Source organism: Sander vitreus, chromosome 18, assembly GCF_031162955.1.
Source record: "Sander vitreus isolate 19-12246 chromosome 18, sanVit1, whole genome shotgun sequence".
NCBI lineage: Eukaryota > Metazoa > Chordata > Actinopteri > Perciformes > Percidae > Sander > Sander vitreus.
The window spans coordinates 12,677,556-12,698,393 of NC_135872.1; the positions used below are offsets into that span (position 1 = coordinate 12,677,556).

At 43.0% G+C, this 20,838-nt stretch overlaps 1 protein-coding gene across 4 annotated transcripts in view; it reads left to right on the plus strand.

Annotated features, from left to right (window-relative positions):
* The window catches only part of utrn (utrophin), a 190,892-nt gene that overhangs the window by 20,003 nt on the left and 150,051 nt on the right, over positions 1-20,838 (plus strand). For all 4 annotated transcript variants that reach the window (XM_078274047.1, XM_078274048.1, XM_078274046.1 and 1 more), the window contains 13 exons: positions 64-156; positions 1,479-1,556; positions 3,315-3,407; positions 3,986-4,158; positions 5,300-5,415; positions 6,091-6,254; positions 9,868-10,098; positions 18,064-18,245; positions 18,446-18,596; positions 18,872-18,991; positions 19,361-19,462; positions 19,966-20,073; positions 20,216-20,395. In XM_078274047.1, the coding sequence (XP_078130173.1) occupies positions 64-156; positions 1,479-1,556; positions 3,315-3,407; positions 3,986-4,158; positions 5,300-5,415; positions 6,091-6,254; positions 9,868-10,098; positions 18,064-18,245; positions 18,446-18,596; positions 18,872-18,991; positions 19,361-19,462; positions 19,966-20,073; positions 20,216-20,395 (1,791 nt within the window). The remainder of the gene's footprint in view (positions 1-63; positions 157-1,478; positions 1,557-3,314; positions 3,408-3,985; positions 4,159-5,299; positions 5,416-6,090; positions 6,255-9,867; positions 10,099-18,063; positions 18,246-18,445; positions 18,597-18,871; positions 18,992-19,360; positions 19,463-19,965; positions 20,074-20,215; positions 20,396-20,838) is intronic.

Consider the following 20,838-nt stretch of genomic DNA (forward strand, 5'->3'; position numbering starts at 1 on the left):
TTTTGGTGTGTACTCTACAAATTGAAAACAGAACCTACCAGTTGTGCTCTTTTCTCCAATCAGACGGGGAAAACACCCATCAAGGATATGTTCTCTGACCTGAAGGATGGGAGGAAGCTGCTGGACCTGCTGGAGGGTCTTACTGGCACTGTACTGGTGAGTTTGTACATACGTTTTGTATTGTATGTGTGTGTGTGTGTGTGTCAAGGTTTGCAGACCTTTGTGTCACACGGAAATCAACAAATTATTAAGAAATTAGTCATCTGACCCTAAAATTTCTGAGATTTGTTTAGCTTCACTATTGGTTTACCTTATCAATATTTTGTCGACACACGCTTACCAAAGTTTGACTTAATTTGAAACTTGAGCTGTGGCATGAAAATAAACATGTTTGCTGTATGAATACATTTTAGCAAGCTGGACAACAAGGGTGACATTTTTAAAACACTGATTTCAGGCAAGGGTGGTAGCAACACTTAAATGTTTCTGAGTTGTTTGGCAATGCATGCAATGAAATGAGCGGAGTGCAGTGTTTTTGTAGCTGTAACATGACGGCTGCATCCACTCAGAGCAGTACAAGCACTGGCATTACCTCACGTAAACTCAAACGTTAAATCTAATGTAAACATTAGAGCCACACAAGGGACCTCTGCAGATGTATTTTGGATGCTTGAATAGAAACAGCTAAAGCAAGAACAGATGTTTTGCAAACACATTACATCTCCCATTTTATTACTAGTAGAGATTGTAGCATTTTCTGCATGTAGCTTATTTTCAGATTTGGCAGTGAAATTAATATTTTATGTACCGTTTCTCCAACAAACATTATCTATAAAAAAAAATTGTAAAGAAACAGATAAACATTTGATTGATAAGCAGAATTGATAAATTTTTTCAGTGTCCATCACTATGTATGTATGTCTCCAGCTTACGAGCACACATTTTTGTTTTTTTCAGTGTTCCTTTTTTATCCGTGTCACCTCACCGTCACCCCTTCAGCAGCATATCTGCTTTCTAGCACCTGCAGCCATACTAAGTGCCAACTGTCACACATGCAGGCACACTCACACACTCACACTCTCTCTGATACTAATACTAATTCTATAATGGGGTGCTAATGAGTGGTTGAGGTATTTGAAGATTTAAAAAAAGATTTGTAGTTTGCAGCTATTCTTTCTGCCATTCTTTCCATAAGTTGGCATATGGACACTGCTGATAGGGTAATGAGTCTGATGAATGTTTGAAGAGCAACACTCTGCTGAGTGATGACATACCTTTTCTTGGTGTAGCAATGCCTCACATTTTTCATTAGTGTGAATGAATGTAAATAAAATATGTCATAGCCTTAATTTCTAAAGAACTATTCTATGTATCTCTGATGATTTTACGAACTGCCAAAGATTCCTGCAGCCTTATGATTGGCTAGTAAACACTAAACATGTCGTCACCTGATTTGTGTTGTGTTTCCTGTTCCTCAGACCAAAGAGAGAGGCTCCACCAGAGTGCACGCTCTCAACAACGTCAACAAAGTACTTCAAGTTCTGCATCAAAATAATGTGAGTATCTGGAGTTTTCTGCTGTTTTTTGTAGCTATTGTCATATCAGCTGCTGTTTGGTGAATTCTTTTAGCCAAATCACGTACATCAGTGCCATTTAAGGTCAAAGAGTCTGCAGGGTTTCAGTTTAGCCGCATATGACAGCATAGTTCAGTCAGAAAAGCAGGAACTATAATGAACTGTAAACTTAGCTGCTGTTGGGTTTTGTTGAAGTAAAAACCCACAGTCTTTGGCTATGGTACATTTACAGTATTACATAACACTATCAGAGATGTGTACATTTCTGGCCTAATTTTTTCTACATTGAGTTCTGTATTTTTTGTCTGTCTGCCTCCCTCGCTCCTTTGCTCCCTCATCCCTCCTCCTGTCTCTGTGCAATAGTTGGTCTTAATGCCTTGACCATGCCTTGAAGTGCATGCTTATGGGAAGTAGCAGAGGCTGTAGTTTGCATGCAACCCCTGCTGGTTTCTTTCCTGCAAGATCCAGAGACTGTCAGCTGGCAGGGAAGGCCAGAATTCCTTTAAAGCGTGATTTATGGTTCTGCGTTAAATCTACGCCATGGCTACATACGTAGGTACGTGGAGACACGGACCCTACACCGGACCTTACGCCGTAGCCTGACGTGCACCTCTCGAAAAATGTAACTACATGTCGCTCGCCTGTGGCTTGGTAGCGTTGCATTTCCCCCTACTCATTTCCTGGTTCTCCTTCTCCATAAACAACATGAAATCAAGGAGAGGGTTAACTTTTCCTGCTACAGATTTCCGAATGTGGTCAGAAAGCACAGGGGAGACACTTTGTTTCTCCCGCTTTGCTTCTAGAGTCAGTACTTGCTCTGAAGCTAATCCACATCACTCCCTCACTTGCTCTACCACACACTCGCCATGCACACACACACACACACACATGCCGGCCCTGCTATTCTCTTAAAGACATTGACGCAGACACCAACGCACAAGTATAAACTCTGCGTGGAACATCCGCAGGACCATAAATCACGCTTAAAGGCCGCTGCCTGGAGTAAAATAAATAAGCCCTTTTAAGAAGTTTTTGAAAATACATGGATATCAAAATAATACGTGATGTTTGTAGTTTAAAGTATATTAACCACATTTATCATTGAAATGTGCCTCACTTTGATGTCATGTTCTAGCTGTGGAAAAAGCTGCATCTAAAGAGCTACTAGAGTGATAGTGTTATTGCAGTATCATTTATTCCCTGGGACTAGAGAAAGGTCAGCTCTGCCGTAGACAGAGAGGTTGCTTTTTTGACCAGGCACTTGACCTCATGTTCCACTCTGTGCCTTGGCCACTTGGCCTCACCTCATATTGTGTCATAAGTGTCTGGCAAGGCTGCAGACACACTTTATAGGTAACATTGGAAGGGTGTAATTAGGGTAGTATAATCCACTGTGTGGTGAAAATGTATGCTTCAGAAGTTTTCAGCTAACAGTGTGGACACTTAAAGATGGGAAGCCATTGCATGTGCTCCACTACATGAATACTGCTAATGTCGGATGTTAATGTGTGTTACTTTAAGGGTTTGTAATAGCTGTAATAAGCTTCATTTTGAAAAGATGTTATGATTGCAGCAAACATAAAAAGAGTTTCCTTGCAACTGGGTTGGCTTTCCAACTAATCTGCTCAAAACAGGAAGAATTTCTACTTAACAATTAATACACAACTTTGTAGCATTACTTGTATTATTAATTATTTATTTTCAATGAGTCTTTTTCATCGTCATCCTTATTTCTTGCAGGTTGATCTAGTAAATATAGGAGGGACAGATATTGTGGATGGGAACCACAAGCTGACTTTGGGCCTCATCTGGAGTATTATCCTTCACTGGCAGGTGAGCACACACATAGAGACACATGTGCTGTTCCTTTCTTTCCACCCACATACTGCACATACACACAAAGACTCATTAATGTTTGCTCTGACTGTGAACTCACAATCCCCAGATGGATTAAAAATACAGATGATGGAAAATCAGTATTGATGTGCACACAAATGCGAGCATGCATGTCAACATGCTTATCATCTACTGCTTTTAAATTTAAACCAGCCATTTGAAGGCAAATTGTTAATCTAGAGGTTTAATTTAAAGGGGTTGGGCACTGTCACGTCTTTCAATATTAGTTTTTCATTATTAATTATAATTTATTTACTATTAATGTCACTTCTGTTTGTTGTTGTGCATGCTTGACATGCTGACATCATCCTCATGTCATTTCTTATATATTTTAAAAATCTGTGCCAATCACAGTGGGCATGATGCTCTAATCTGCCATGGCCCCCTGGTAATAAGAGGATCATTAGAACAATTATCACTTTCCATCAAAAAAATATCTCAAAATGTGCAAATTTGCACGTTTTTACTTCTGTTTATTCGCTCATACTAATGTGCGTTTTTCCATGTTCGTTTAGGTGAAAGACATCATGAAGGATATCATGTCCAACCTGCAGCAGACCAACAGTGAGAAGATCTTACTGAGTTGGGTACGCCAGTGCACCCGCTCATACCCAGAAGTCAATGTGCTGAACTTCACCACCAGCTGGGCTGACGGCCTGGCTCTCAACAGCATCCTACACCACTTCAGGTGAGGAGAGATCGTAGATTCTGGGGGTGATGATTCTCTCTCTACATTCAGGTTTTTGTGTTTCGATACATTTAGTCTGAATTGTATTGACTTCTTGCTTACCAATTTTGTGAGACGGAATTTTCCATAATCTTTTATGTGCCATGTTGTGATATTTGTTACTGTGAGATAATTTGTCCGCTTTAAGTTCACATTACATATTTGACATATGCCCTTTGGCTCTGAACGTAAATCACCCCGAGCCCAGACCAAGACCTTCAAATACCTTCAAGAAACCAAGGCCTCAAAACTTGTGTGTGTGATGGAGAGATTGTGAGGATACCCACGCTGTGTAAGTGGCGGGAGGTCAGGTTGACAGGTCAACGCCTACTGGGTGTGTGCACACTACTTGACTTGATCTGTTTACGCCTGCCATGCCACTGTTTGGTGTGTGCGTGTCCGCTGTTGTGTGTGTGTGAAAGAAAGAGAGCGAGAGAAGCGTCAGGGGTGTTTTTCCCGCTTTCTGTAACCCCTTGTCCTTACTAGTTACATACACGCACACACACACACACACACACACACACACACACACACACACACACACACACTCACACACAGGCCTATGAGCTGTGACAAGGGCCAGTGTTGGTTTAGACCTGGCCCAGGGTTTAAGGTGGATCACTGAGCACACACATTCCACACCCAACTGGCCTCAACACAAGTCCCCCCTGCACCACTAAGAGAAGAGTCTTTTCTGTACGGAGGACAGATATATGTTTAAAACATTTGGCCCTTTTTTTTCTGCAAAAGGGATATGCTCAGGAAAAGGTCATTTATTGTTGAAAAAATTTATCTAGAAACCTAAGTTACTATCACATTGTTGATATGTACAAAACACATTTTTTACATAAGTGAATGTAACACAGAAGCTGTGTTCTTAAAACCCAATGATTGACGTAAATTCTGCTCAATTCAGGTAAAATGTTTATCAGTGTTTGAGATTTACCTTTACTCCAACAGCACCAGCGCTTAGAGAAATGTGCATATTTAGGCAGATATGTGTATTATGAATTATGTGAGAATGTAACCTTAATACCGGAAATCCTGAATGTTATAGTCTCCATGTTGCCGCTCTAATCGCCACTGTTCTTTGTGTCTTCAGGCCGAATGCATTCAGCTGGGATCAGGTGGTCAGACTGAGCCCTGTGGAGAGACTGGACCATGCCTTTACAGTAGCCAAAGACCAGCTGGCCATTGAGAGGCTACTGGATGCTGAAGGTACGGACATTCTGAGCTGTTTTAAACACTTTCCTACATTGTACACATAGGTCAACTGTATTTATTTGGGCAGGAATAACTGTAGAAAGCTTTTATGAAAATGTAAAAATTGGTTACAAAAAAAGCCACCTATTAAGTACCTTTTTTATAGTAGTCCCAAAGAATAGTTGGCTGTGGAATTCTCCTCTGTCTGAAATTCCCACATAATAAACATAGTCTGTCTTCACGAAGTCTTCCTTCATGTCCTGCCAGCAGTTGGACACACTCACGGTGGAGCAAATACCTTGGTGTTTTCTTTTGCTGAAGATTTGTAAGAAGCTGTGTTTGCTCAGAATGTTTTTTTTCTAGTTCACAGAGCACCTGTAGATCCTCAGTGTGCATGTATATGAGCTGTCTATATTCAGACACTTCTTGTTACACCTGACCTGTGTCAAAGCCAATTTTATTCAGTACAACTTGCCTCAACCTGCCTTTTTTTTCCTCTGCCTCTCACCTTCCTTCCCATCTAATCTTCTCCTGTCACCCTTAACTGCCATCTCACTCCATCTACCATGATGCTTTTCTCCTCTTTATCTCCCACTTTCTCCCTCCTGCTTATCATGCTAAATTTCTATCTCTGATCTTCCTGCCCTATACATCCACCTCCCTTCCACCATCTTGCCCCCTCTCTCTCAGACGTGGCGGTGCAGTTACCAGATAAGAAGTCGATCATCATGTACGTAACATCGCTGTTCGCTGTGCTGCCCAAAGACGTGAGCATGGAGGCTATCAGAGAAGTGGAGACCCTGCCACGTAAATACAAAGTGTCTGAGGACTCAGGTCCAGGCATCAGTGCTCAGGTAAAACACACAACACAGTAGGTTTGTACTTCATGTGATATGATACAGGAGGGAACAAGATAAGCCTGCAGAGAACACCTCAGGCTTTTCTGAATTATGATTTTGGGGCAAAGTAGGTAGGACCCGTAGGTCTAGACCAAGGGGAGAATCACTGTACTATTCTCACAACCTTTAAAAACGCTCACACAAATGGTGCTCATTGAAATCCATGGATACATCTGTTTTGCAAGGAATCCAAGGTGCTCTTTTCTGTGCAAACTCTAAAGATTCACAGCTGGTAACCAGCATTGTAGACAGAAGCACAGTATGTCCAAACCTCGGGAATTTATAACTGGAATAAAAAAGCGTGTTTGGTAACAAATAGCTGGTTCTTATAAATTTGGAACAAGATGCAGTTCAGAACTGGTTCTTGATACCCTAACCCTAGGTCATGGTTCACTATTTTTTTTTAGCACAGTGAGAAAAACACAAGATGACATTCCATTCTATTAAAAACCTAAATATTAAACACTTGCTCATTGGATATGATCTTTGCTTTAAAAATGAAGGCACAAAAACAATTTGTCAGGAAGGACTTCACCTCACCCTTTTGCTATAGTTTAACAGGATCTAAATCATATGGTAAGGGTTCTTTATAACTGTGCGTTCTCATGCGTGTTTGCCATAACGATGATGCTAGCTATGTTTTATATGAGCTGAACAGCTGACACCCAGCCAAAACTTTCTTTATTGGAGTTCTGGATGTATGTTCTGCACGTGCCAACTTGTAGTATAACAATATGTACTGCAAATAGATTGTACTATACTAGACTGTAACTATTTGGTTCATAAGACAAAACGAGTTGAAAAAGCATAATGGATGTCCTACACTAAACTGTTCATGATGAATTTGTGAAAAACTAAACAAAACAGTGTACTACCTCCTTAATCCCCATGGTGCAGTTATTTCAGTAGTGACATAGTGCATTAGTCTAGCAGATACATCTCTCCTAGTGGCTGCCTGTCAGTGCTGGTGTAAACAAACCGTTATCTCTTTCTATGAACGGAGAGATGATAGTTCAGCTGTTGAACATTAGCTTCAACCACTGAAAAGCTGAAGTTGCATGCAAATCTGAACCCATAACTGCTTCAACCTTTGCTGCAGTGTTGTGTTTCTGATAACATTCAGTTTGAAGGCCACAGACGCTGTTATGTGCAATCATAAGGAATATTGTGAAGTGTCTCATTGTGTGTTGCCATATAGATAGAATAGAACTCCCACCCTGAAAAAGCCATCTCCTTCATTCTCTCCAGCACTGCTCATGAAAACACAGCAGGCACAGGCAAATAGGAAGCAGAGCCATGACTCACCCCTCTGACATTAGCCAGCCGACCGAGCTGCATGCTTTTGGAAACACAGAGCTGTAAATGGGTGAAAGGAAATTAGGGAATAAATTGGTGAGAATGGGAGTGTGTGCGCAGAGAGTTGACAGGGAAGGTTATTTGAGCATTAAAGATGCTGGTGTGCTGGTGGACGGGTGGCGTAAGTATGTGATTGACATGCACATACTGATACTGTTCAATGTTTAACATCTGTGATCAGATTATTTCTACACCTTGATTCAGTTGGACTTTCCTGCTGTTTTACTAACTTGTGATTGAGATCCTGTTCATGTTCTATTCCATAGTAACTACAGCAAACCAAGTTCCATACCCCCCAAAAAAATGTAATTTCTTTCAAACACATCCCTGGGGCAGCTCGTTTCAGAGGTTTTTAGTCAGAAGTCAGAAAAACCCCAAACCACCTCTTAAGTTTTTATTGCCCATGGGCACATACTTCACACGTCCTGGAACGAGTGCTGGAAAAGTCTTTTTAAATAGTGCCTTGATTGGTCCAACACGGGGTTTACTTTCCTGGCACAGTTCCTCTCTCCATAGGAAGTGATGCGTAATGCTGCTGGAAGTGAGACTGGGTAGAGGAAAAATAAAAGCTCTTTGTTTTTGATGACTGTGTTTGGTTCCCACCTTAGTTTAAGGTCCATTATATTGGTTCATGGTATTGTTGTGGAGTTCTTAATGTTAGTTTTACATTTTTTTCAATATTGATATCTAATATCATTTTGTTGCATTATCGTCAAAGTTGGAATATCACTGATGATGAAGTGCACTGACATATGCATGATGATGCAATACATGCTCCAGAATCACAACTGCAAAAGTGATGAATGGAGGCATCGAGTTGGGCTTATCATCTGGTGATAATAAAGTGTTTTGTTGAGCCAGACCACAGCTATTTTACAGCCATTCAAGTCAATAAATAGACCAAGGCTGCAGTGTTCTCTCTCTCTCTCTCTCTCTCTCTCTCTCTCTCTCTCTCTCTCTCTCCCCCCCCCCTTGTCTTTCTCTTGTTGCTTTGTCTCTGCCAGCCTCTACTGGTCTAACACAAGGCCTTACAGTATTTTTGTGACTTACTCCAATATATCCAAAATGTCACCGAATATTTTCAGCAGGTGACCTTTTCTAGAGTTTGCGACACAGACATTACCATTGTGTAATTGTAGCATGGAAAACAAAGGTCCAATTGACTTGTTACTGTAGCAGTCTCTAAACACCCATTAGCATTTCTGTCATCTTTGACTTGGCGTGGCTGCCGCTGCAAAGATTTTATCTCCTGTTCATTTCAGCTCCAGACAGATTTGTTGAGCTCTGTCGAACTTTTTCCTACTTTCCTTCAGAAAAATGGAAACCTGAAATAGTTTGTTAATTCAGTTGTCTGCAAAGGATGTCACATGTGCACATAGTGTGCATTTAATGGAATTTAAAAGTAAGATTGTGTTAAAGTAAAAATAAAAAAATATAAAGGAACTGCCTCTTTTATGGTGGAAGATTTCGGAACTTATTCAGGGACGTTGCACTGACAAGACTACTGTCATTACACAAAAAAGTTATCTTTCCATTTACATCTAGAGTGTTTTCTTTTTAAATTACATAACATGTTACATTTCAACATGTTTTCCCTCTTGTCCTTAAAGCAATTCATAAGCTATTTCTTCTTTTGAAGTTGCACCATCCATCTCTCTGACTGTACGCCCAACTTTACCCAGGATACTACTGTGTTTTAGACCTACTGCTATTCCTAGAATGAGGATTGACCTACCCAGCATGTCAGGGGCACCTCCCAGCATCCAATAATAGGCCTGCAGTTGTTTTGTTTTTTCTTAGCTGAGCAGGGCAGGTCGCTGTGTGTACTCCACAGCAGCATAGGCCCCTCCTGGATGTCTGGCTCTATTTTAAAACTCACAAAGTGATGTGCACTGGTGAAAATTTGAGTAAAGAGCAAAAAGAGGTTCTGGGCATGGCTGTGTTTCATAGAAGTCAATGTCCTGAGAGCTTTTTTGTGTTTGAGTTTTGATGTGGCCATGTGAATGTGACATATCAGGGAAGCAAAAATGTTTCTACTACATTCCTCCTGTTCCATGCTATCTGTCAATGTTAGACCTAGTACAGGACAGGCCTAGTACAGTACTTACTTTTAGTAATATTTCACTATTATCACATTGACGCCCCAAGATGTAAACACATTGTCTACAATATGATCAACCAGTGCCTTCATCCCTTGCCTCATGTCTTTCAGAATGTGCAGATGGAGGAAGCAGGCAGCAGCCCCCGGCCTGAGACCCCCAGCACCCTGACAGAGACGGAGGGGGAGATGGAGGGAAGCCTTCTGGAAGTGGACCTGGACAGCTACCAGACCACACTGGAGGAGGTGCTGACCTGGCTGCTGTCAGCCGAGGATGCCCTACAGATTCAGGAGGAGGTGTCGGACGATGTGGAAGAAGTCAAAGAACAGTTTCACACACACGAGGTAGGAGGAGAAATGCAGGCTGGCATAAATATAAACATGCATGCACACATAGACAGAGGGGCAAACAACACTGTAGAATGGAGATAGTATCCCAGAGAAAAGGAGGCCTCCCGCAACCAACTGTACATGCTTCGTACATGTTGGGAATGCCAGGAATTCTGCTGAGAAGAGTGGCGCACAGCACCCCATGGTGCCCTGGCCCAAGCTTACTTGCTTGCTTGAGAAGGCGTAGCTGCAGGGTTTGTGTCTGTGCATGTGTGTAAATGGTCTTTGGCTGGATTCCCTTGGCTGAAATGTGAATATTTGTGAAGTCTAATGTCTGGAATGCAGGTCAAAGCTGAAAGCTGGTAGTGAGACTGAGAGCAACAAAACCAAAAGCCTCTTTAACAGCCAGGCTTTTCAGGAGGTCTAAAAGAAATCTATCCAGTTTGTTTCAGCCTTGTTGTTCACATGTTCACGTTACTCCAACTTCTCCCGCAAAGCCTTATTAAAAAACAATGTGCTTACAACAAATCTCCAGGAGTTGATGGGCTTCCTGGAGAATTCTATAAATGCTTCATAAATGACTTAGCGCCCATACTAACCAAGGTGTTTAGATACTCCCTCTCCAAGAACAACCCTCCGGAGACATGGTCACAGGCCATTATATCTGTGATTCATAAAGAAGGGAAGGACCCAACACTCTGTGAAGGATACAGACCCATTAGCTTGATATACAATGATCAGAAATTACTAAGTATCTTAGCACATAGAGTTCAAAGATATATTACTGATTAAGCCAGACCAAACATGATTCATTCCTAACAGGCAGGGTGCTAACAATATTAGAAGAACTCTAAACATCATTACTTGCGCTAAAAGAAACAAGCAAACATCAATGTTAATAAGCTTTGATGCACAGAAAGCGTTTGACACTGTAAATTGGGACTTTCTGTACAAAACGCTATCTGTAATGGGATTTCACCCAAAATGTGTAAATTGGGTCAGGGTTATCTATAGAAATCCAAAATCACGTGTCAGAGTAAACGGATGCTGTTCTGAGTTCTTTGACCTACAGAGGGGGGTGAGGCAAGGGGACTAGCCCCCTACTTTTTGCTATAAATATTGAACCCCTGGCAGTATCTATAAGACAGAATGAGGAAATAAAAGACATGGGAAATAAGGAGCACAGGATATCTCTTTATGCAGACGATATCCTGACCTATATAAGGGATCCAGTCATTTCTGTCCCTGCATTGATAGACACCTTAAAAAAATATGGAGAACTCGCTGGTTATCAAATCAACCAATCAAAATCAGAAGCAATGATGTTAGTTGGACATTGGCCAATTCAATTGTCAGGAAGGCTTAATTTCCATTGGTCTCGAGGATTTAGATATTTGGGAATTATTCTAACGACAGAACTATCAATTTTTTTTAAAAACTAACTATGGGAACATAGAAGCGGTCCTTACAAGATGGGAACTTCTGCCACTCTCCCTGATAGGAAGAATAGAAACTATAACAATGAACATTTTACCAAGGTTGCTCTTTCTTTTCCAGTCACTACCTATCTATGTTCCTGCTTCCACCTTTACTATATTGGATAAATGGCTGTCCAAGTTTATTTGGCAAAGCAAGCGACCCAGACTTAAATTTAAAAGACTACTCTGCACAAAAGATAATGGAGGCCTGGACTTGACTAGCCTGAAAAAATATTACTGGGCAGCCCAACTCAGATCAATGGTCACTTGGATAGCCCAAGACACTGACACTATATGGGTTGGAATGAGCAGAGTGAATGCCCAAATTTGCCATTAGATTCAATCCCATTCCTAAACCAAGACAAATGGGGGGGAAAAAGAAGATTGCTAATGTATGGAGTAAAAACACCTTCAAATATGGTCAATTGTGAGGAAAAAACTACAACTTCCCATGACCATTTCCAGAGCTATAAAACAACTGTGATTTCTCCCCAGCTAGGCTGGACAAGGGATTCCTGAAATGGAAGGAAAAGGGGTTAGTGGTTTTGGACCAGCTGTTTGATGGAGCAGTCCTTAAATCATTTGAACAGCTCAAAGAGAAATAAGATTTACCAAACCAAGACTTCTTTAGGTACTTACAAATTAGACACTATTTACAAAACCATCAAAAATGGGAAAAGCTCTGCTCCTTACCAACAGAAATAGAGCACTTCTTTATATCAATAAATGAAGGAATAGTGAAGACAAAGTTCATATCACATATTTATAAGATATTGCAGGAAGAGTTTAAAGAAAATAACTTTGATATTAAAGAAAAATGGGATTTAGAAATGAACACACTAATCCCAGATGAGCAGTGGGAGATTGCATGCAGTCACGGACATAGGGCAACCAGTAGTCCAAACTGGAATGAATTTGGATTGAAAATTTGAATGAGATACTTTAGAACTCCATTTATAACATCAAAATGGAGCAACACCCCAGATTACTGCTGGAGGGGTTGTGGCTTGGTGGGAGACCACACACATATATTTTGGGAATGCCCAAAGGTATCAGAATATTGGCAAAATGTACAAAAGAAATAAAAAAATGTCTCTGTATAGATCTAACTCTTGAACCATCACCCTTTGTGCTAGGGTTACTGTCAGCTGATCTTGAAGAGAACAGCCAAACATATTTGCTGAGAGTCCTTCTTTATTTTTTTTTAATTTTTTTTAATTTTTTAATTTTTTCAAAGTATTTTATTTTAACTTTATTAAAATAAAATACTTATTATTTTTTAACTTTTACAAAAAATAGAAAAAACCTACATACAAGATGGGTATACAGCATTTGACATTGTTACGTGAAGTAAACGAAGTAATAAAAGAAAGACCGAGGCTATATGAGAATATATACAATAGCCAAAGTAGTCCAGTGCTTCCTGTCCCATGATACCGTCAGGAGTATAAATAGAAAACAAAACAAAATGAACAAATACACACACACACACACACACACACACACACACACACACACACACACACACAAATTAAAAAATTAAAAAAAGGCCCAGAGAGGAGAATCAAACCCTTAGTCAGTGCCGAAAAAATACAAAAGAGAAGAGAAAACAAAAACCATAAAAGCCTGTTTTATATGTTGGTCATTTAGGTCTCATCAAGTAAAGCCAAAAATGGTTTCCACGCTTTCTCATAATAGTTTGGTGCATCCCCACTGCTAAGGCGAATCTGTTCCATCCTAGAAACACAAACCATTTCGTTGAGCCACCTCTTAAAGCAAGGAGATGATGGAGACTTCCAGTTGAGTAAAATCAATTTCTTGGCCGCTACCATGCCTGTTTTGAGTGCCTGCTTACAGTGGGAAGGGAGGGTTGATGTCCTTTCAGAGGAGCCAAAGATTGCCAGGTTACAGTCTGGTCGGCTCCGCCACATCGATCACGTGGGAGACACTGATTCAAATATTCTATTAAGTTTAGTTTTGGAATAATGCAGTCTATGTATGACTTTAAATTGAATTAACCGATATCTAGAGTTTATAGAACACTTCTGTATACCGGACAGGCCCTCCTTCCATAATTCCTCTGATAGTGGAACTCCCAGTTCTTTTGCCCATGCCTCCCTGAGATGACCGGTACCCGCTGGTGTCTCCAAGGCAGTGATAAAGTGGGAAATCAAGTGTTTGGAGTTTGGTTGTAAGAGAAGTGTATCATAAAAATGATAATTGTGTGGTCTGTTTGGGAAATGGTTCAAAAATCCTATGAAAAATCGAGGAAGGGATGAAGTGACCCTGCCCAGAGGAAGCCCGGGGCCCCCGTCTGGAGCCAGGCCCAGATGGAGGGCTCGTCAGCGAGCGTCTGGTGGCCGGGTTTGCCACGGAGCCCGGTCGGGCACAGCCCGAAAAAGCTACGTGGCGGACATCCCTCCATCCCATGGGCCCACCACCTGTGGGAGGAACCGCTGGGGTCGGGTGCGCTGCCACATGGGTGGCAGTGAAGGTCAGGGGCCTCGACGGACCAGACCCGGGCAGCAGAGGCTGGCTCTGGGGGACGTGGAATGTCACCTCTGTGGGGGGAAGGAGCCGGAACTTGTGCGGGAGGTGGAGCGCTACCGGTTAGATCTGGTGGGGCTTACCTCTACGCACAGTCTTGGTTCTGGAACCATACTCCTGGATAGGGGTTGGACTCTTTTCTTCTCCGGAGTTGCCCAGGGTGTGAGGCGCCGGGCGGGTGTGGGGATACTCACAAGCCCCCGGCTGAGCGCCGCTATGTTGGAGTTTAACCCGGTGGACGAGAGGGTCGCCTCCCTACGCCTGCGGGTTGTGGGGGGAAAACTCTGACTGTTGTTTGTGCATATGCACCAAACAAGCGTTCAGAGTATTCGGCCTTCTTGGAGACCTTGAGTGGAGTCCTGCATGGGGGCTCCAGTCGGGGACTCCATAGTTCTGCTGGGGGGACTTCAACGCGCACGTGGGTAATGATGGAGACACATGGAGAGGCGTGATTGGGAGGAACGGCCTCCCTGATCTAAACCAGAGTGGTTGTTTGTTGTTGGACTTCTGTGCTAGTCATGGATTGTCTATAACGAACACCATGTTCGAACATAGGGATGCTCATAAGTGTACTTGGTACCAGAGCACCCTAGGCCAAAGGTCAATGATCGATTTTATAATCGTTTCATCTGATCTGAGGCCATATGTTTTGGACACTCGGGTGAAGAGAGGGGCGGAGTTGTCAACCGATCACCATCTGGTGGTGAGTTGGGTCAGGGGGTGGGGGAAGACTCTGACAGACCTGGTAAGCCCAAACGGGTAGTGCGGGTAAATTGGGAACGTCTGAGGAGGCCCCTGTCCGACAGACTTTCAACTCACACCTCCGGGCGGAGCTTTTCGTGCATCCCTGTGGAGGCTGGGGGGCATTGAACCCGAGTGGACAATGTTCAAAGTTTCCATTGCTGAAGCTGCGGTGAGGAGCTGTGGTCTTAGGGTCTTAGGTGCCTCAAGGGGCGGTAACCCACGAACACCGTGGTGGACACCGGTGGTCAGGGAAGCCGTCCGATTGAAGAAGGAGTCTTTCCGGGATATGTTATCCCAGACGACTCCGGAGGCAGTTGCAAGGTACCGAAGGGGCCCGAAGGGCTGCAGCCTCTGCCGTGAAAGAGGCAAAGCAGCGTGTGTGGGAGAAGTTCGGAGAAGACATGGAGAAGGACTTTCGGTCGGCACCAAGGTGCTTCTGAAAACCGTTCGCCACCTCAGGAGGGGGGAAGCGGGGAACCATCCAAGCTGTGTACAGTAAGGATGGGACGCTGTTGACCTCAACTGAGGAGGTAATAGGGCGGTGGAAGGAGCACTTTGAGGAACTCCTAAATCCGACTAATACGCCGTCTATGGTAGAGGCAGAGCTGGAGGATGAGGGGGGGGATTGGCATCAATTTCCCTGGTGGAGGTTGCTGAGGTAGTTAAACAACTCCACAGTGGCAAAGCCCCAGGAATTGATGAGATCCGTCCAGAAATGCTTAAAGCTCTGGGTGTGGAGGGGTTGTCTTGGTTGACACGCCTTCAACATTGCGTGGAAGTCTGGGACGGTGCCTAAGGAGTGGCAGACCGGGGTGGTGGTTCCCTTTAAAAAAGGGGGGACCAGAGGGTGTGTGCCACTACAGGGGTATCACACTTCTCAGCCTCCCCGGTAAAGTCTACTCCAAGGTGCTGGAAAGGAGGGTTCGGTCGATAGTCGAATCTCAGGTTGAAGAGGAACAATGCGGATTCCGCCCTGGTCGTGGGAACAACGGACCAGATCTTTACTCTTGCAAGGATCCTGGAGGGAGCCTGGGAGTATGCCCAACCAGTCTACATGTGTTTTGTGGATCTGGAGAAGGCGTATGACCGGGTGCCCCCGGGAGATACTGTGGGAGGTGCTGCGGGAGTACGGGGTGAGGGGTCCCTTCTCAGGGCCATCCAATCTCTGTACGACCAAAGCGAGAGCTGTGTCCGGGTTCTCGGCAGTAAGTCAGACTCGTTTCAGGTGAGAGTTGGCCTCCGCCAGGGCTGCGCTTGTCACCAATCCTGTTTGTAGTATTTATGGACAGGATATCGAGGCGTAGTCGGGGTGGAGAGGGGTTGCAGTTCGGGTGGGCTGGGGATCTCATCGCTGCTTTTTTGCAGATGATGTGGTCCTGATGGCATCATCGGCCTGTGACCTTCAGCACTCACTGGATCGGTTCGCAGCCGAGTGTGAAGCGGCTGGGATGAGGATCAGCACCTCTAAATCGGAGGCCATGGTTCTCAGCAGGAAACCGATGGAGTGCCTTCTCCAGGTAGGGAATGAGTCCTTACCCCAAGTGAAGGAGTTCAAGTACCTTGGGGTCTTGTTCGCGAGTGAGGGGACAATGGAGCGGGAGATTGGTCGGAGAATCGGCACAGCAGGTGCGGTATTACATTCAATTTATCGCACCGTTAGACTAAAAGAGAGCTGAGCCAGAAGGCAAAGCTCTCAATCTATCGGTCAGTTTTTTGTTCCTACCCTCACCTATGGTCATGAAGGCTGGGTCATGACCGAAAGAACAAGATCCAGGGTACAAGCGGCCGAAATGGGTTTCCTCAGGAGGGTAGCTGGCGTCTCCCTTAGAGATAGGGTGAGAAGCTCAGTTATCCGTGAGGAGCTCGGAGTAGAGCCGCTGCTCCTTTGCGTCGAAAGGAGCCAGTTGAGGTGGTTCGGGCATCTGGTAAGGATGCCCCCTGGGCGCCTCCCTAGGGAGGTGTTCCAGGCACGTCCAGCTGGGAGGAGGCCTCGGGGGAGACCCAGGACTAGGTGGAGGGATTATATCTCTAACCTGGCCTGGGAACGCCTCGGGATCCCCCAGTCGGAGCTGGTTAATGTGGCCCGGGAAAGGGAAGTTTGGGGTCCCCTGCTGGAGCTGCTACCCCCGCGACCCGACCCCGGATAAGCGGATGACGATGGATGGATGGATGGATGTTTGGGAAATTAGAAACGTGTTCCCTAACAAAATGTCTCACCTGTAATGAGAGTCCTTCTTTTAATAGCGAATAAGGTGATCACAGCCTCCTGGCTGAAGCCACACCCTCCAACAATTACACAATGGAGGGAAAGAATCCAAGACGTTTACAACATGGAGCATACAACAGCATTATTACAACTGAAAGCAGATGTATTCCTAAATAAATGGTCATCCATTGCCCTACATTTTCATCTGATATGAATGATATGCATCATTTATTCTTTATTCTTATCTTATTTATTTATTTTTCCCTATATGGATTTGTGCACACTTTTATGTTGTGTGTGTTTTAATTTTCTTTTCGTTTCTTAATATTATATATTCTTTTTACTATTATTTAATTCATTTATTTTAATGCAATGGTCATCTGCAATGTGAACATTACTTTATTATTTACCAAATGTAGTTTATAGGTGATATTGCTGAGATAAGGTTCTTACCTCACATGTATTATGGTTAGGATGAAAGATATCTATGGACTGTTATCCTTTCTGTAGACTTACCCGTTTTGTGACATACTGTATGACTGCCCTTGATAAAAGGAAATAAAAAAGTTTAAAAAAAAAAAACATCCAGAGAGCTCACGGAAAACAGACATTAACTCATTTCATTGGGCTTCATATTGCTCACAACAAAAGCAGCTCCTCTAAGGTGTTAAGAAGTATTCAAACTCTTTTAAAGTTGCTCTTATATTCCTTCTTAAAGCTTTTTCTTCCTTCTCTTTTGTTTTGCAATTGGCCTCAATTGGTTGCTTGGCAGACTCTGCTCTTCAGTTTGTGCTCGTGGGCTTGTCTGACTGTTGCTACAGCAACACTTGCAAACTCAAGGGTGCAGAGGTGATGCCAAGTGTTTCTGCAGGGCATTATTAAGTGTTCTACCAAGTGAAGCTAGTATTGAGTATTTAGTATGTGGGTGCCAAGTGCCAGCGTGCTGATTATATATATATATATATTTTTTTTAATCAAAACTGTTTACCTCTCCTCCCCCAAAAGGCCTTTATGATGGAGCTGACAGCGCACCAGAGCAGTGTGGGTAATGTGCTCCAAGCGGGTAACCAACTAATTGCCCAGGGCAATCTGACAGATGAGGAAGAAGAAGAAATCCGGGAGCAGATGAGCCTCCTCAACTCCCGCTGGGAGAACCTCCGAGTGGCCAGCATGGACCGCCAGGCCAGGTAGATGCACATTCATAATCACCTGCTTTAGTCCTGTAGAAGTATTTCAATACCTTTGGCTGTAGTTCACCTGATAGACACCTGATAAGCATTAAAACCTCTAAATCCTAACAAGTATAACACTCAATCTGTGTTGTCAAGGTTTCCCCTTAAAGATAATTAAACTTCCTCTACATGTGCATCTCACTGTCTCTCTCCAGGCTCCATGAAGTCCTGATGGATCTTCAGCAGCAACAGTTACAGCAGCTTTCTGATTGGCTGACACAGACAGAGGAGCGAATCAGAAAGATAGAGACAGAACCGGCAGCTAAAGACCTGGAGCTCTACAAAGAACAAATAGAGAAGCACAAAGTAAATGCGGTTTTCCCCATTCAAATGTTTTCTGTCATAGCTCACACCAATCTAATAAGTGAGGAATTGATTATAATTGACTCAACGTGGACAGGATCAAGTACAATTTAAAACTAATTGTCACAGTCTCACTGCACTGCTCTTGTGACCGCGTTGTCACATGTTTGATCCTGTACTTTCCTGAGTCATTCACTGTCTTGAGAAAGCTTCTCTGCCAGCTCTGTTAATGGGTAATATGTGACCGTGCTGAATTCACCTTTTGCGTTTCCGTTCAGGGGCTTCAGAGCGACCTGGAGGCGGAGCAGGTGAAAGTCAACTCTCTAACACACATGGTGGTCGTGGTAGATGAGAACAGCGGTGAGAGTGCCACCGCTGCCCTGGAGGAGCAACTACAAGTGAGTTGTCAAATGTCTTTGGGACTTTGTCAGTTCAAGGAGGAGAGTCTTCCTCCAGTACATTACATCTGCCTTTTAATGCCAATTCATGAATAATAACATGGTAGCCTCCTTTAAGTTTTTAGAACTTTATCTACAAACACTGGCAGTGTGAACATATATTTTATATAGATTGTGAGGCTGTAAAAAGTGTCTCTATGAGCCATGCCTTCTGTAAAACAGATCTGTATCAGGAAGCTGTTTTTGAGTGTAGCCATTTCTGCACATAGAGGTCCAAATGATATGTTTTCAAATGTTTCCTCTCCTTTACACTGTGTTTCTGAGAACCCCTTTGTTTGTATTAACCGTTGTCTTTATCCTGCATTCAAGTCTTTGGGTGAGCGCTGGGCGGCTGTGTGTCGCTGGACAGAGGAGAGGTGGCACAAGATGCAGGACATTTCCATGGTGTGGCAACAGCTTCTATCGGACCAGGTATGACATGCAGCATGCTTTCCCTCTTACACATACATGCACACTGTCTTCTTTTCCTCCTTCTAATTAAATAATCAAGCATAATGGACCACGTCAACACTCTCATGTCCACATTGAGCTATATTGAGATGCAGAGAAAACCCCACGTTGTCATTTACTGTATATCTTTAAAACTGCTCAGTTTTTAAGGCCACGAAGGAGCGTTCAGTCCTTCACTTCATGAAGTTAACTTGTGTCATTCAGTGTTTCAGATGCACTGTTTTTGGTTTAACAGAAGCGCTTACATCAAAACTTTGTTTCCTCATCCTGCAATTCTCATTTAACCCTAAACACACTGTTGTTTGAGTTTGAAATGTGTCTGGTTTTGAATTTAGGTATTGATCAGAGTGCTGAAATTTAGAATTCAAAACATTTTACACTGGTTAACTAGGTTCACACCAAGACTGTTTGTAATGTTTGCTAAGTACTACTAGTTCATGTTATTTTTCCCACCTCTTCTGTAGAGTTTGTTTAGAGCGTGGTTGGCAGAAAAAGAGGAGGCCTTAAGTGAAGTACAGACTGGCAACTTTAAGGACCCAAGTGAAATGAATACCAATGTGCGCCAATTAGCAGTAAGTAGTCTGCCAAGTCTCGTATAGTTTCCATGCTGCCGCAGCATATACTTTAACAACTAACTAAGCTCTCATTTGTGAACTTTATAAAGTGTCCATTGATAGTGTAGGCTTTGATTATTTTTGTGATTCAATCCTGTAGATTTTAAAGGAAGACATGGAAAAGAAGAGGAGGACTCTCGACCAGCTGTCTGATGCAGGACAGGATGTGATATCGCTCCTGCGGAGCCCTGAGGCGGGAGCCAAGATTGAGACAAACACAGAGGAGCTGGCACATAGATGGGACAACCTGGTGCAGAAACTGGAGGACTGCTCCTTCCAGGTGTGTGTGTTTTTTGACATTTATTCACATGTAACTTTATTCAGAATGGGTTTTGTCTTCCTGCTTGCTGTTCTTAACAAATGTCACAGTAAGTAGCACATCTGAGCTAATAGAGATACATGGTTACCAACTGTGGCAATTCGAAGAAGTTTATTTCTATTTTATTCTAAATAGTCAGTTTTAAGTGAAGTGACGTGAATAATAAATGACCAAAACCACTGTTTTGGATGTCAAATTCTAACTTAGTCGGACCATCATGCTGTTCAAAAGTGCAACATTTAATTTCTGACTAAAATCACTGCTGTACATTGTTATGAAGTGAATACAGTACGTTTTTAGATTGCAATGTCAATGTGTGTGAATTTGTTTTTCCCAAACAAGGCTAGTAGGGTACATATGAGAAATATTTGTATCTGTAGTTTTTAAACTTGTTTGGTTGTGAC